The following is a 15,112-nucleotide window of genomic DNA, read 5'->3' as shown; positions in this document are numbered from 1 at the left end:
ATTACAGCTGGTGGGGGCCAAGTGGTGAGGAGCTTCCCAGACATCCCATAAAGAACCCAGTTGTTAAGTGTGTGTGTGGGGGGGTGAGACAGTGTGCTTCTATGAAAGATGCAGGTGGATGGCCATGACTCTGGTTCTCCATTAGCTCTATCTACACCTGACCTTTGGTCCCTCAGAGAACACTGAAAGCAAAAATTCCTTATGACTTTAAATGAAAATGTCAATGGATGGGTTTTCCCTCTTCTTTTTTAGCTCAACTTGTTCTACATAGATCATACACTATTCTAATTTCAATCATTTTTCTCTCAGGACTTGGCACTGGTCCAAGAGTCTGCCTCACCCTGGAAAGCCTCTTACTCACTTGGAGATGCCCAGGGCTGTGATCTCTGCTGGGTGAGCATTGTCTTTTCGATCAAACGCTGTGTGCATAGTTAATTTGCTCCGAAACACCAGCTGCCGCTCCCACCTGTATCCTGCAGAGGGAAATGAGAAGATATTACATTTAGGGTGACAAGAATCATGACTTGCTACATGTTGCACAGGAGAAAAGCCAAGGTCCCTGGATGTGATTCTAAGCTGCTTTTCAATATCCTCAAAGCTGTTGTCCAACAGCTTCATTCCATCCAGGAGTATAGATTCAGAGCTGGAAAGCCCATCAGAGGCCACTGAACCCAGCCTTGTCATCTCTTGGGAGGAGGACATGGAGGCTCTAAAAGGTCAAACCAACTCCTCCCAGGGACAGAGGCCAGTCCTGAGTCAGGTCTTCTGATTCCACGGGATTGTCTCTATGATACCACCCCTCATTGGCTAATGCTTGCTCAGAGAGGGCATCATTCTATGCCCACTCTTGGAATCCTAAAAGACAGTGCTATTGAGGGGTGAGCTCCTCGAGCTTTATCATCAGCTGGAGACACTAAATTCAAGCTTTTCTAAGAAACTGAAGTTTTCAAGACAAAAAAATAGATGATTTCTCCAAATGAGAAAAAAAATTCTTTGTCATCAAACAAATGTATACCGAAATCTTCTATTTTTTAGAATGTCTTTCTTCAAATATTGGGCTCACCACTTGCTCCAGCCTCTTCATGATATAAAACATCCTTGGATAAATTCTATTTCTACTTTATAGAAAAAATGACCTTTACTCCTTTGGGCCCTGGAGGTCCTATAGCAAAGAAGGGTATGAACACAAGCAGCCTTCCTTGTCCGCCTGCACCCCAGACACAGTTCCAGGCTTCCCCACCCAAGGACCCTGGGACAGAAGGAACAGAATTCAAGTTTCAATTACCAGGCTTAAGATTGCTATAATGCCGTCCATCAACAGGATATGGGTGGGGGTGATTAAGAGGGCCTTGAAGATGCACTCTGGTCTGCCCTTCTGAATAGTTTACAAAAATGAAGCCATCTTTCTCATCCAAACTGAGCTGATCTGACCAGCGTCTAGAGTCGTCGGAGCCACTGTCAGCCGACCAAGTGGCTGTTGCTCGGCAAGATGTTGCTCTTGGTCTGTGGCTCACACTGCCCGGTTGACTGGGAGTCTCTTTAGGCTCTTGGACAATGCTCGGCTCCTCAGCTTCTGAGTCACTGCTGTCCTCATCTTGGCCTTCATGTCCTGTATTACACAATGGCAGAATTAAGAGGGAATGTCTCTAAAATTTTTATTTCTAAATTTTCTGGTCTTTCTTATCTTTCTGAATGATTGTTACAACTGCATTTTTTTTCCCTACTGCTATACATGATGATCTGTAAGGTCTCCCTTCCCTCCTCCACCTTTACTTAGCTTTCTACCCTATTCAGGTATTTATTAATCAATCAATGAGCATTTATTAATTACTGACTCTACACAAAACACTTGGAATTTGAGCAAATAGAACAAAACAATTCCTAATGAAAGGACTTACATACCTTACTTTCTAATAGGGGAGACAACAGTATTTTTGAGGGAAGAACCTCAGAGCCTAATTTTTTTCTATTCCCTAGACCATCAGGTGCCTTTTCCTTCAAACTGTAGCTAGTGATGAGATTTACTTATTGCTTCCATTCAAGGTTACAGACAAATAAGTGTGTTTATCTGAAAAGGAAAAGGTCACCTTCTTCTTTAACTCTCACACAGCCTAGGATGGTGTTTTGTATACAGTAAACACTGTCATTGTTGTTGACAAATTCTTTCACTAAGAGAGTCTGAAGACCAATTTTAACTAACTTTTGAAGGTAAAGGTTTTTTGGGCTTCTTTTGGATTTTTTCAACTTCTCCAAATCAAAGAACTTTTCAAAGATAGGCCACTTGGAGCTAGTAAGAGCTGACTGAAATTACTGTACTCTTTTTCCACATTAGAGGAATATAGTAAGAGTAGTTTTAATGTGTTTAGAAATGTTGAGTTGAATTATTCCTCCTTTCAATTTGAATCTGAAGCATAGAGTTAAAGCTTTTAGTGTGGACCTCCTGACTGGTCAACTCTATCCAAGAACCTTTTCTGCCCTTTTTAAGAACACAAGAGGCACATGATCTTATATACTGAGGAGACAAGAATTATAAGCTGGGGAGGATGGGTGGATAGCAGTCCCACACCAGGTATTTTGTGTGTCTACTGCTGGGCAGTGATCTGATCAGAAATACCACACCCACTGAATGGAATTCTCTTTCAAAAAATCGGTGAAGCCTAGCTAGCCCAAACTAAAGCTATAAAAATTTGGTCATATAAAATTTGCAATGAGGTGATTTGGGATGGAGAAACAGGGAAAGTCTGGGGCATTCTTTAGATGTCTCCACAAGACACTCCTTTTCAGGAGAAAAATGATAATGGATATGAAAAATGTTTTAAAGAGACCATAAATCCAAATAGGTGGGACCCATGCTAGGAACTATGTTAAATCCTGAGTCTACCAGAGACCAGAATGATATAGAGGAATATACCCCCAAGATATTGTAGGGTATATTTACTTTTGTTATATGTTGGAAGTAGAACCCCCCCTTGTAAAAGCTACTTTTCATTAAGTGGTTGCATGGACATGGGTGCTAGTCACTGGTCCCTAACAATGGGTAGAGAAGGGAAGGCAAATAACACTAGTGAAAGATACACAAACTCCTTGGGATACCCTAATGCCATTAGGGACAATGGGGTGGGTCTGGCTCTGGAAGAGCTGGGGATAGAGTAGACCATGCTAGATCTAGTTTTTTATTGTGTTTTTTTTCAAATAAATCAAAGTAATTGAAAAAAGGTTTAGAAAGAAGATACCTATTTGTGCTTCTGGACAGTCTTCTTGCATTTCCAACTCTTCAATAGGTTCAGGAGCTGGTGTTTCAGGAACTTGCAAAAACTCCATCCTCCAAAACTGATTTTGAAAGGATAAAAAACATTTTTTAAAAATTAATTCAACCAACAATTTATGTCATTGGTTGTATTTTATAGAAAGTATTAAGAAATAACATCACTGCTAAAGACATAATAAAGGAGCTTCATTAAAGATCAAAGAAGTCAGGCAAGTTCTGGGTTTGAATCCTGCCTCAGACCCCTGTTAGCTGTCTGATACTTGGCAGTTCATTTCACCTCTCAGTCTCCATTTTTCAACTATGAAATGGGAGATGGTATCATCCCCAAATCCTGATCTAAGGGAAGCTTTCCCTGTGAGGGTCAAAAGCTCTCACTCTCCTCCTTTTATAGATGAGGAAGCCAAAGTATGGAGTTAATAATCATATGCAGCTCACATTTCAGTCTAGTTCATTAAATCAAGTCTTTCTGGAATGCAATTTACCTGGCTGGTGCCGTCACTGGAGGAGAGGTATGTCACATGGAAGCTACAACTACAACAGCAAAATGGGAAGGAAAATAGGCATAGAAAAAGATGGCCAGGGGAGATAGCACACTGTTACAGAGGGGACACTAATCAATTGTTTTCTGTCTCGGGAAAATGAAAAGAATTAGAGGTATAATAAGGAAGAACTTTCTGAGGAAAAAATCCAAAATACTTCAAACGGCCAAATACATAGGTAATTTGCTCCACAAACAGGGAAAGGTTCTGGGACCTGATGATGTGGATTGTGATCCTGATAGACAGATGAATTCACCTTCCCCCTCCTTAATCTGTATGGGGAGGAAGGGAAGACTTCAGAGGAAGAAGTGACTAAGAGGGCAGATCAGATGACATTCATGTTTGGAAGAGAACAAGTATGGTAGCCATAGTACAACACCAAGAGACAAAAGCTCCCATAGATCATGTATGTGGGAGGTCTGGCTTCAGTGGCCATGGAAAAACAAAACAAAACAAATAGGATGGATATGACTGGAATCTTCTGACCTTTGTTGCTTCTTAAAAACTAGTAAAAGTGAAGAAGAGTTAACTTTGCTTCCTAAGTTTGCAGCTGACAGACATTTTCTATGATTTCTCCTTCCTTAATTGCTTCATCTTTAATTATTTTTGTATCATATAACAAGAAAATAATAACCATAATGATTCAGGAATGTTCAGTGACTTATCTATCAATTAGTTACATAAAGTGAGATGTACAATGGTAGATTAGAAGACAGAACTACAGAAGACAGAAATATGAGTTTGGGTCAAAACCACTATCACCCCCCATTGGAGGTGGAGCTAAGTGAGAATGTTATGGGTTTTAATTTTATTAGCACTTGTATAAATTCATAAATAGCAAAAATAGATAATTTGGGACAATGAAGCTTGTGGCTCCAGAGTGAGGTGTAGGATAGAGGTAAGGGGCAAAGGAAGGCAGCACTCCTTGGGCTGCTGGTGATGTGTGGGGTGGGAAAGTTGACCCTGCTTTGGCCCTGGCTGAAATTCTGAAGATGGAAGGTATCCCTTACGTAGCCAAATACTACCTGACAATGCCATCTTCTGGTTCCATATTAAATATGTCTGTCCATTTGCAGTAAATATTTGATAGTATTTTATTTGTAAAAATCTAACTAATCTACTTATCAGGTGGCTAGATATAGACTAAAACATCTCTTGAAATCCTTAACTTCAGGATTTCTACTTGGAGGCATGTATAATCCTGATCTCTTAAGCTTAGAATATCTAAAACATTTACTACTAGACTTAAAAGTCAAGGACTGAATGTGCTGAGATAACTGTTTGATGGAGACAGGTTATTCATCATTACACAGCATTATGCCCCGAGGGTCAAAGTCTCATTTTAAAGCAATGTGACCATCAAGAAAAGTATTTCTTAAGCACCCACTATATTACCAGGCAGTGGTAAATGCTAGATTCAAAGAAAGGCAAAAACAATCCCAGATCAAGTAACACAGGCTCATGCAGCCACCAATGTGCAAACAAGATCTACACTCAATTGGAGATAACCTGTGGAAGGAAGTGACTAGCATTAAGGGAGATTGAGAAAGTTGTATTGGAGAAAGAAAGATTATAGCTGAGACATGAAGGCAGTCAGGAGACAGAGATGACGAGAGAGAATTCCAGTCCTGGGGAACCCCTAGTGAAAATGTCCAGAGCTAAGAGATGGAGTGCTTGCTATGTGAGACCAGAGAGTCACCGAATCGAGAACACTATAAAGGCAGGAAAGGGCCAGGGGCTGCCAAGCCACGTCAAGGGGCAATCAGCCTCAGGGCTAAACATGGTATTCCATTCATGAACTTACTCGGACCACGCCGTCAGAATGTCCAGTTACAATGACGTTTTGTGTGTCCCATTCATTCATCTCTGACATACAGCAACACACTATCTGTTGACTTCGGCCAGTGAACGTGTTAACACTCACAATAGGGTTCCCATTAATACTCCAGACATGGATATATGTGCCAGCACAAGATACGATGTCCCCCTGAAAAGACAGAGCCAAAGGACAACTCGATGACCTTCCCCCCCCGACAGATACAAATCAGAAATACATTTAATCCCTAGAATCTCTCAAAAAATTTCAAGCCCTGAGCTCATTACAGGTTTTTTTTAAGAGTTTAGGAGACATGTAAAATAATAATATGACATGTTCTTCTAGCTTCAAAGGTTTTACACAAAGCATTTTAAAAGCAGAGCCTTGGGGCGGGCTAGGTGGTGTTAGTGGATAAGGCACTTGGAGTCAGGAGTACCTGAGTTCAAATCCGATCTCAGACACTTAATAATTACCTAGCTGTGTGGCCTTGGGCAAGCCACTTAAACCCATTGCCTTGCAAAAAACCCCCAAAAAAACCTAAAAAAAAAAGCAGAGCCTTAGATTAAGTTTAAAATATACTGACTTTAGTAGTACAGTCAGTAGCAAAACAAGCCCCTATGAGACTTCTAGCCTATTAACTAAGCAAATCAGGAAATAGTATTAGGTTTTGATTATTTGTATTGTTGAAGTAAGCAAGTCCATCATAGTTGAACATTACATAATGTTGCTGTTAAGGTGTACAATGTTCTGATTCTGCTCATGTCACGGCAGCAACAGTTTGTACAAGTCTTTCTAGGCTTTTTTGAAGTCCAGCTGCTCATGATTTCTTACAGATCAAGAGCACACCATCATGTTCATATACCCCAGTTTGTTCAGCCATTCCCCAATTGATAGGCATTCCCTCAATTTCCAATTGTTTGCTATGACAAAAAGAAACTTCTGTAAATATTTTTGTACATGTGGGTCTTTTCCCCTTTTTTTATGATCCCTTTGGGGATATAGACCTAGTAATAGTGTTGCTAGATCAAAGTGTATGCATAATTTTATTGTCCTTTGTGTGTAGTTCCACACTGCTCCAGAAAGGTTGGATCAGTTCACAAGTCCATCAACAATGAGGCTCCCCTTTCTCTCAATCAACTGGAAAAACTATTTCACTGATTATATTACTAGTGAGTCTAAAAATAAGTAGGGGAAGAAGCCCCTTGTCCCTTCTATGGTCCTACCTAGGCAGGCTTTGGTTAGTACAATGAATAGGAAGAACCCTACTTAACCCAAAGGCAAAGCTGCCCCTGGGTTTTACCATCCCCTACACCAACTGAGTAAGTGATCTAATAATACTTTAGATAGAGGTCCTCAGACTCTGAAGAAAAGTGCCCAAGGCAAAGGGGAGACACCAGGAGACAACAGGAAGCTTAAGAAACATAAAAGGAGGGGGACTTTTTAAAAAAGGTTCTTTCTCTCTCTTTTTCTGCTTTCAGCTATTTCCAAACAAACCAAAACAGAAAATGAGCATGAGCCTTTAGGCAGCCTTGGATGGATATGTTCAAGATGCCTAAGGAGGCAAAACTGCATGTTGAGTTCAACCCATGGAGCAGTTCCTGATGCCACTTCCTAGCTCCTCCATCATTTCTAATTCCCCCAGAAGACATCTGCCTCATTTTCATGTCTATGCTAGCCATCCTATATGGAGTACCTCCTATTACTTGATGGCACTTTTCCACTAAGGAAGCAAGGACAGAAACAAAATTAAAACCCAGTTTAGCCAAGGATTTTTGCATAGCTTGCTTTTTGTCCTGAAAAATTTAAATTTTTAAGGATCAGAATTTATTTCTTTAGCAAATGATAGAACATGTAACATTCTACAAAGTGTGAATATTTTCTCAATGAATTCTAAGTCATCAAAAGTAAAAACTATCGAATTAGGTAGTAACACAGCTCTGTGCTCTTACTGGGGACACATCTTGTTCCCATCTGCACCAAGGAAGGACTGAAAGACAAAGATGGCATGTTTGAGAAATTTCTGCCACAAAAAGGATTGCATCTTCGAGTAAATGATTTTTTTTTTTAGGTTTTTGCAAGGCAAATGGGATTAAGTGGCTTGCCCAAGGCCACACAGCTTAGGTAATTATTAAGTGTCTGAGACCGGATTTGAACCCAGGTACTCCTGACTCCAAGGCCAGTGCTTTATCCACTACACCACCTAGCTGCCCCTGAGTAAATGATAAGAAGAAAAATGTGTGTTCTCTTAGGCTCCATAATAAGATAGTAGTAAATGAGTCTTTGTGCTTAGTTTAGAAAATTGAACAGAAATAGATGCTTCTTAATAACTCATTAAAGATAGTGGCAGAAGCAATACTATTCCTAGGATCAAATAAACTAAACCAGACTTTTTTGTAAATTTAAACAAATACTTGCAAATGACTTCGACTCTTTTTTTTTTTTAAATCACTGAATCGTTGAGTACTCTTACCATAAAGGTACAGGTAATTTATTCAAATTAAGTGTGAACATTAGAAAGCCACTTGTCTAAACTGGCAATACCTAAGCAATTTGGTTGGATATTATCGATCATGCATCCTGCAAAAAAGGTGGAATTCTCATTCTAACAAGTGTTCTGTGTCTCTAGACTTGAAGAGCAATGCCATTATTCAGTGTTGCAGTTGGAATCATCTGATGCCCTCAGCAGGGAGAATTATCACCAGGATCAACTCGGGAGATAGATTTACAGATCTGGGCTTACGTCCCCTGCTGCATGACCCTTCTGTTAGTATTGTGGCCAGGACTCTCTTTCTCCATTCTCTGAGGATCCATTACACTCATAGAGGCTGAGAAACATAGAAATGCTGGCACTGCTCTGCTCCTGTTTTTTGGGTTTTTTTAGGTTTTTGCAAGGCAAATGGGGTGAAGTGGTTTGCCCAAGGCCACACAGCTAGGTAATTATTAAGTGTCTGAGACCAGATTTGAACCCAGGTACTCCTGACTCCAAGACTGGTGCTTTATCCACTACGCCACCTAGCTGCCCCTGCTCCTGTTTTTTATTTCAGAGTTTGGTCCCTGGCGATGGTTTTGGGGTTGGTGTATTTCATTTTATATGGCTCTGTAGTATATATTATGCACACTAATTACCACCAATCTTTGAAAACTCTGGAAATATTTGTGGTGAATGCTTTTACACTGGAATTTACTCCCCCTGTATCTGCCAGATGTTTTATTCTTCACTTAAGTAGATGATGTAGATTCTAAATTCTCTAAGGTTCCATTTAACACCCAAATTTTATGATCTTATAAAAGATAAAAATAGCTTTACAAAATAGTGGTTTAGATATTAAATAAATACATTCTATAATATTTTGTTTAAACAAAATCTTTAATTAAAAAAACCAATGTAACAGTGAATTGCTAGTTAACAGTGAATGGGTTACCAGCACAGATGTCTTGGTTCATAAATTTTTAACATTCATGCTTTTGGGGCAGCTAGAAATTGCAATGGATAGAGCACCGGTCCTGGAATCAGGAGGACCTGAGTTCAAATCTGACCTCAGACACTTAATAATTACTTAGCTGAGTGACCTTAAGTCATTTAACCCCACTGCCTTGCAAAAACTAAAAACAACAACAAAGAACCCATTAATGCTCTTTTACAAATATCACATAAATCGAGGAAAATGTATTTGTTTTTTGTAAAATGACTTATTATTAAAAGAGAAAAAGCTTGCTATAATTAAGAAATATAATTAACAAGTGCTTTCAGCACAATTGCTCATTTTTCTAAACACAAATGATGGGGAGGCGATTTTCTACTCACTGTTAATTCATTGATACAAAGAGCTGACACAGGAGCTCGGTGACCCCTCAGCTGAGTTAAAAATGACAGTTTATTCAAATCCCAGATGATGCATGTGCGATCACGTGACCCACTGACAATTATATGATAGGCTAATGAGGCTGTAGAACAGGTAACCGTATCTGTGTGGCCGAGCAATGCCTAGAAGACAGATAACACAAAGAAAACAGCAAAATGACAGCAGTCCCCAAGTCACATCAGATCTCTTAGGAAGGACCTATTCAAAAACAGAGCAAAAGGCATCCCGGTATCTCAAAATTCAGGATTTGTGCTTCATTTTATCTTGCTTCAACTCAACTAATTAAATGCAAAATTTCTTCAGTGACTACACATTAATTTCAATCTTCAATACTTAATAAAATGTGGACTCATGATTAGCATTGAAAGCCCTCCATCATCTACCTTCCACCTTCTTCTCCAGCCTTATTTCATGCTGTTTCCCATGATTCTCCCCATCTGCCCTCCCACCGGACAGCTCAAGTCACTGCTTCCATTCAAGACCTTCCTTCTTCAGGAAGCCCTCCCTGATTCTTTCAGAAAAAAATGATCAGCGTTCTTAAATTCTACTTAGAACTCCCCTCCCCCTTCAGTAATTTTGCTCTCCTTTTATCACAGTCATCTGTGTGGGAACAAGGTCTCTCTGGGCTGAGCACTAGATTTCACATCCAATTCTTGCCTGGGGATTTGTAAACTGCTACACAAGGAGTTTAAAGTTTTTGATTCTTATTGATTTTTTTTATATGGAATTCCAGTATAGAGTTAGAGGACTGGCAAAGAGGAGATCTAACCAGACGTTCCTTCTAGATGGAAGACCATTAGGGTTACTGAAAGCCTTTCTTTCCATAAATAATTATTGGAGTCTGAGGGATTTTAGGCTGAAAACCCACATCCCTTATTTGGTGATATCTGCTAACCTTCCAGTCTCCTGGATAAGACCCTGGGTCTCAGTAATTCAAATGCAGGTTCTAGGTTTCCCTGGGGATGGTACAGAGCTAAAGAGAATTCCAAACTCATCAGGTGCACCAAAAGTATGAATCTTTCAAACAGTAAATATATAAAATAGACTCAGTTTCCCTATTCATAAAATAGGAATAATATTTACTCTAGCAATTTCACAAGGTTGTTGTGGAATCAAAAGGTGTTAGCGAACTTTGTAACCATAAAGCAAATGTGAATGATTCATCATCTGCTCCAATGTGCACTAGGAAAATCTACTATTTAAAAAGTATCCCGAACCTACTTGCCATGCAGCTATTAGGAGTTAATAAGTGACATTACAAAAGGTTTTTGTCATAACAAGGTAACTAAGAGTAGAGCTGAGCACACATTAGGAAATGATTACACACTTAGGGACTGAATCCTTAAGGAGTTTCTTAAATAGTGGCTTCCTCTAGACACTTAGCAGTTTTCAAGTACTTCATGATACATACAGAGGAGGGGGCAAGGGTCTGGAAGGGGAGACAGAGAGAGGGAGAAATGGCCGCAGTCTTTGCACTATTGCTTGCAACTCTGGTAGAGATTTGGATTCATTTTGTATCATGGCTACAAGTACAGGATTTCTTTTTCCCAACTACATGGAAAACTCCTTGAGGGAAGAGATTGTAATTTCTAAATCACACATCTTTTTTATCTGTCTTCATGCTCAGAACAATGCTTTGCAAATATCAGAAATATAAAAAATAAGATATAATGTAAATTTATTGGAAGTATCATTTCATCCACAAAATCCAGCAAATATATAGCTTTCTCAAGAAGAGAATTAGTGAAATGAAACATATACATGTATGAAACATGTGTATAACTGGCAGGTAAAAAAAATTGACAGAATCTCTTCTATGCATTGATTCCTGCCTGCTTGAGTATCTGTTACCTGTTTGAGGGTGAGTGTTTTGGCTTTTTCTTTCGAGGTTCCCATCTCCCACACACACACAACAGTGCTTGTTCCCCCAGTGATGATCAGCTTGGGGCTTGGGCAGATTGCACAGAGAATTTGACCCCATTCTGACAGACATTCGTAAACAGTTACTGCCTATAAGAGAAAACACATAGGAAATACAGATTCTAGCAGATCCCATTTTTCTTTGCTAAAACAAGTAGCTGTGAAAAAGATAAATATCCACAAAAAGCAGCCTGTAATGTATCCCTCCCTTCCTTTTCAATTCCAAGGGAAATGCCATTCTTCCAACATATTCCCACCTAGAAATATAAGCAACCTTTATCTAGAAAACTCTTCAAATGCAATCTATTTCTATCTCAGTTGGATGATGTATGAACTAGGACTGCTCATGCTGAAAAAAGGTCTAAGAGTTGGTAAAGAAGTTGATATATGAACTTTATTTTGGTGAAAAAAATCTGTACGACTTTCATGCCAGGAAAGTAAATTTTTAATAGTTTTTTTCTCCCCTAAGGAAGGAAGGACCCAGAAGTGTCAAGGTACATGCCAGAATAAGTGTAGCCAGAACCAGATTAAAATGTTATTGGGAGAGGTTTAATAAAATAAATTGAAAATTCAATGCAACATGGCAAATCTAATTTGTGATTTTCCCATTTCGATTTGTGTTTGGTACCACTGGTGTGGGTATGTAGATGGAATGTGAACCGTGAAGTGTAAGCCTGGGGATCGATTTAGTTTTGACTCTGCCACACAACCTTGCTGGGACACCTTGGGAAAATGACTTCTGGTTTCAAGATCTTAGTTTGCTCATAGGAAAATGAGGAAACAGTAGCTAGATGAGACCTCAAAGATCCATCCCAGGTCTTGCATCATGTGACTTTTGGCACAAGGGAAATTCCATATTGTAGAATAAAAAATATTAAGCATTGGAAGAGATCTTTTAAGATTTCACTTAGTACAATTCTATTGCCTTAATCATCAGTGTCCAAGAACAATGATCATCTTTTGTGGAAATACCTTTTAGAGAAACAATATCTGATCATCATTGTCTAAGAGTAAGTACTATTCCAACAACCTTGATGACAAGTCTCTATGTTTCTGCCGTGGCATGAGCAATTACACAACCAAATTTCCCAAAGGTGATTCAATAAAACTTTTTTTTTTTGAAGATAGATGGCTAAGGTGGGAGAGCAGTGTTCAGTGGACTGGGGTTAGGACTTAAATGTTTAGTAGCTACAACTAAAAACCTCACCTCTGCTTCTTGTATAAGGCATTAATGAATAAAGTAGTTCTTTCTTCAATGAGTAGTTATGTATTATTTCACAGCAGGAAAAACAAAATAAAAAATGGTGGGAAAATACGGGTTTTGCTTTCAGGATTGCCTAAGGAAACAAGTCCAAAGTCTAGGAAATATGCAATTTATTTGGAAGCCAGATTTCAGAAAGTAGCATTTCTTCCCTTTTTTATTTCCCCTACCCCTTTCCTTCAGGGAAATTTGAAGGGAGATAACAAACCTTGTCTGACTCATAGGTCCCCAGTCTGCAGCTGAGATCTGCGTAGCCCCAAGCAAAAGTTTTGTTCCAGACAGGTGGAATGAGAACCTTATTTTGCTCCACAGCCAGAATACCTTTATCTGTGCAGACGATTTGTCCCACAGGTTCTTTCAATTCTATACAAAACACATTTTGACATTAGAACAGAAAGACAGAAAAATCATATACTAACCCCTTTAGGCAATAACAATTAGGAAGCATATCTCAAAAGTCCATTCAAATAAAACACATGGAGCAAACTCTGATATTGAAACACAATACTCCTTCAGTAAGAAGGAATTTGGAATTTCCTGGGATTTTATTTTAACTAACTGTCTGATGCCAGAAACCCTGGATTCAGGACCTTCATGTCAGCTGTTCTGTGACACTGCTCTCCAGTCTTCTTTCTTTATGGTTAGCCCCCTCCTTGCTAGTCTACCAACCCTTTGGAGAAGTCCTTCTTTGCAGGTTGGCTTAGAGAAAATTAGCTTGTTTCCTAGCAGAAGGGAGAGCCATTCACCAATAGTTGCCTTGGGTTGTACTATGAAGGACAGACCTATTCTTATTTAATGGTATCAGGAATGCTACATTGGAAGCAAGCAATGTGAGCCTAGCACTGTCTTTGTAAACCTGAAATAGTAATATATATAGCTTTATGTGTAATTTGATATTAATAGAAGATTTATATTTTTATTTATGTAACCATGACTTGAGAAACAATCCAACTGTAAATATGTTACTGGCTAAGTTGAATTATAAAATCAAATAGTAGTTAAGTCTTTGTTAATGTGAAACAAAAGCCAGTAATCATTTAAATCACCAAAATATCCCATATCTCATTCCACTTTACTGAACAAGGAGACACAGTCTAACCCCTCATTTTCAGATGAAACACTGAGTTAATAGGAACATTTAAAACTGACTTTAAATGAACATTTAAAACTGACAAACTTCAAAACTGACTGTAGCTCATGGTGTTTTCAGTACAAATGATATTAACTCAAGACTGTAAGAATCCATTACTGAGGTTTTCCTTATTGGAGCATTACAAGAAAAAAAAAATCAAAGCGGTCTCATATTCTGATTAAAGAAAATAAGCGGATGATGTAATTTTCTTACACAAAAAAGATAAGTGTCATTACTAGGGAGAGGTCACTGTGAAGGAAAGAATCTCTTATTACTATACAAAAAAATCAACGTTTCATTGGACCATCTCAACCGGTGCCTATTATTCTGCCCCTTCTCATCACTTACCTTTTACAGGTGCAAGAGAAGGTCTCAGGTTGTCTAAATGATGAAAAAAAATCTTGTCACTTGTAGACCCTGGTGGGACAGAGACTCCAGGATTCTCACCATTGAGTCGACTCCTAACTCGTTTTGGTGGATGAGGCTTTTTAAAGAGCTATCAATAGATTTTGAAAAATAAAGTTACTGGCAAACCTATTCCAACTGTAATGCATTAGCAACAACACATATATTCAATAGAGTTTTCACAGCTCTATTTGAAAATTTAAGAATCTAAAGGAATCGTTAGGGAAAAAGGAGGGAGTCCCCAAGTAAAAGCTAGTTTGACTAGAATACTTCTGGTTGTCCATCAAAGTCTCAATATGCTAACAGGGAATATTATAACAGTTTATTTTTTCCCCCTCTTCATTAGACCATAGCTGAATCTAAAAAATCTGTGGAAGTTGCAAGGCACTGTCATCTATTCCAAGAATTACATGATGTAATTACAATATATGTTACAATACATATGACAACAAAGCAGTGACTAAAAAACACGTGTATTTCTGTTGGGTTGAAAATACCAATGGGATATGGGCCATTAATGCTTTTTGTCTGATAATTAAGGTCTGAAACTTTTTGAGAAAAGCAGGAATAAAATAAATGTAACTTAGCATCCTACTACTTTCAAACCAATTATTTTTCTGTGATAAAGTACTGACAAATGTAGTTTAATGAGGAGGACAATATATTTTAGGCCTCTTAAAACAGGTATGAGTTGATATGAGTTTCAGGCTTCATCATTCTAAAGGTATAAGGATCTAAAATAGGACTGAACTACTTTGAGCTACCCTTATTAGTTACCCTTATTATTTGGGGTCAGAGGACTTGGGTTCCAATTTCAGATGTACCACCATATGACCCTGGGAAATCACTGCACCCTTGCAAGGCTTCAGTTTCTCAATGATAAAATGAAGAGACTGAACAGAGGATTT

At 38.7% G+C, this 15,112-nt stretch overlaps 1 protein-coding gene across 7 annotated transcripts in view; it reads right to left on the bottom strand.

The window, feature by feature from the left end:
- WDFY3 (WD repeat and FYVE domain containing 3) overlaps window positions 1–15,112 on the bottom strand; it is a 311,818-nt gene that overhangs the window by 5,332 nt on the left and 291,374 nt on the right. For all 7 annotated transcript variants that reach the window (XM_074228578.1, XM_074228572.1, XM_074228575.1 and 4 more), the window contains 8 exons: window positions 14,148–14,295; window positions 12,876–13,030; window positions 11,338–11,496; window positions 9,429–9,608; window positions 5,612–5,794; window positions 3,234–3,330; window positions 1,286–1,609; window positions 362–473 (listed from right to left, as the gene is read on the bottom strand). In XM_074228578.1, the coding sequence (XP_074084679.1) occupies window positions 362–473; window positions 1,286–1,609; window positions 3,234–3,330; window positions 5,612–5,794; window positions 9,429–9,608; window positions 11,338–11,496; window positions 12,876–13,030; window positions 14,148–14,295 (1,358 nt within the window). The remainder of the gene's footprint in view (window positions 1–361; window positions 474–1,285; window positions 1,610–3,233; window positions 3,331–5,611; window positions 5,795–9,428; window positions 9,609–11,337; window positions 11,497–12,875; window positions 13,031–14,147; window positions 14,296–15,112) is intronic.

Source organism: Macrotis lagotis, chromosome 3, assembly GCF_037893015.1.
Source record: "Macrotis lagotis isolate mMagLag1 chromosome 3, bilby.v1.9.chrom.fasta, whole genome shotgun sequence".
NCBI classification, from domain to species: Eukaryota; Metazoa; Chordata; class Mammalia; order Peramelemorphia; family Peramelidae; genus Macrotis; species Macrotis lagotis.
The sequence above is the reverse complement of the archived record's forward strand: the minus strand, read 5'-3'. Positions and strand labels throughout refer to the sequence as shown.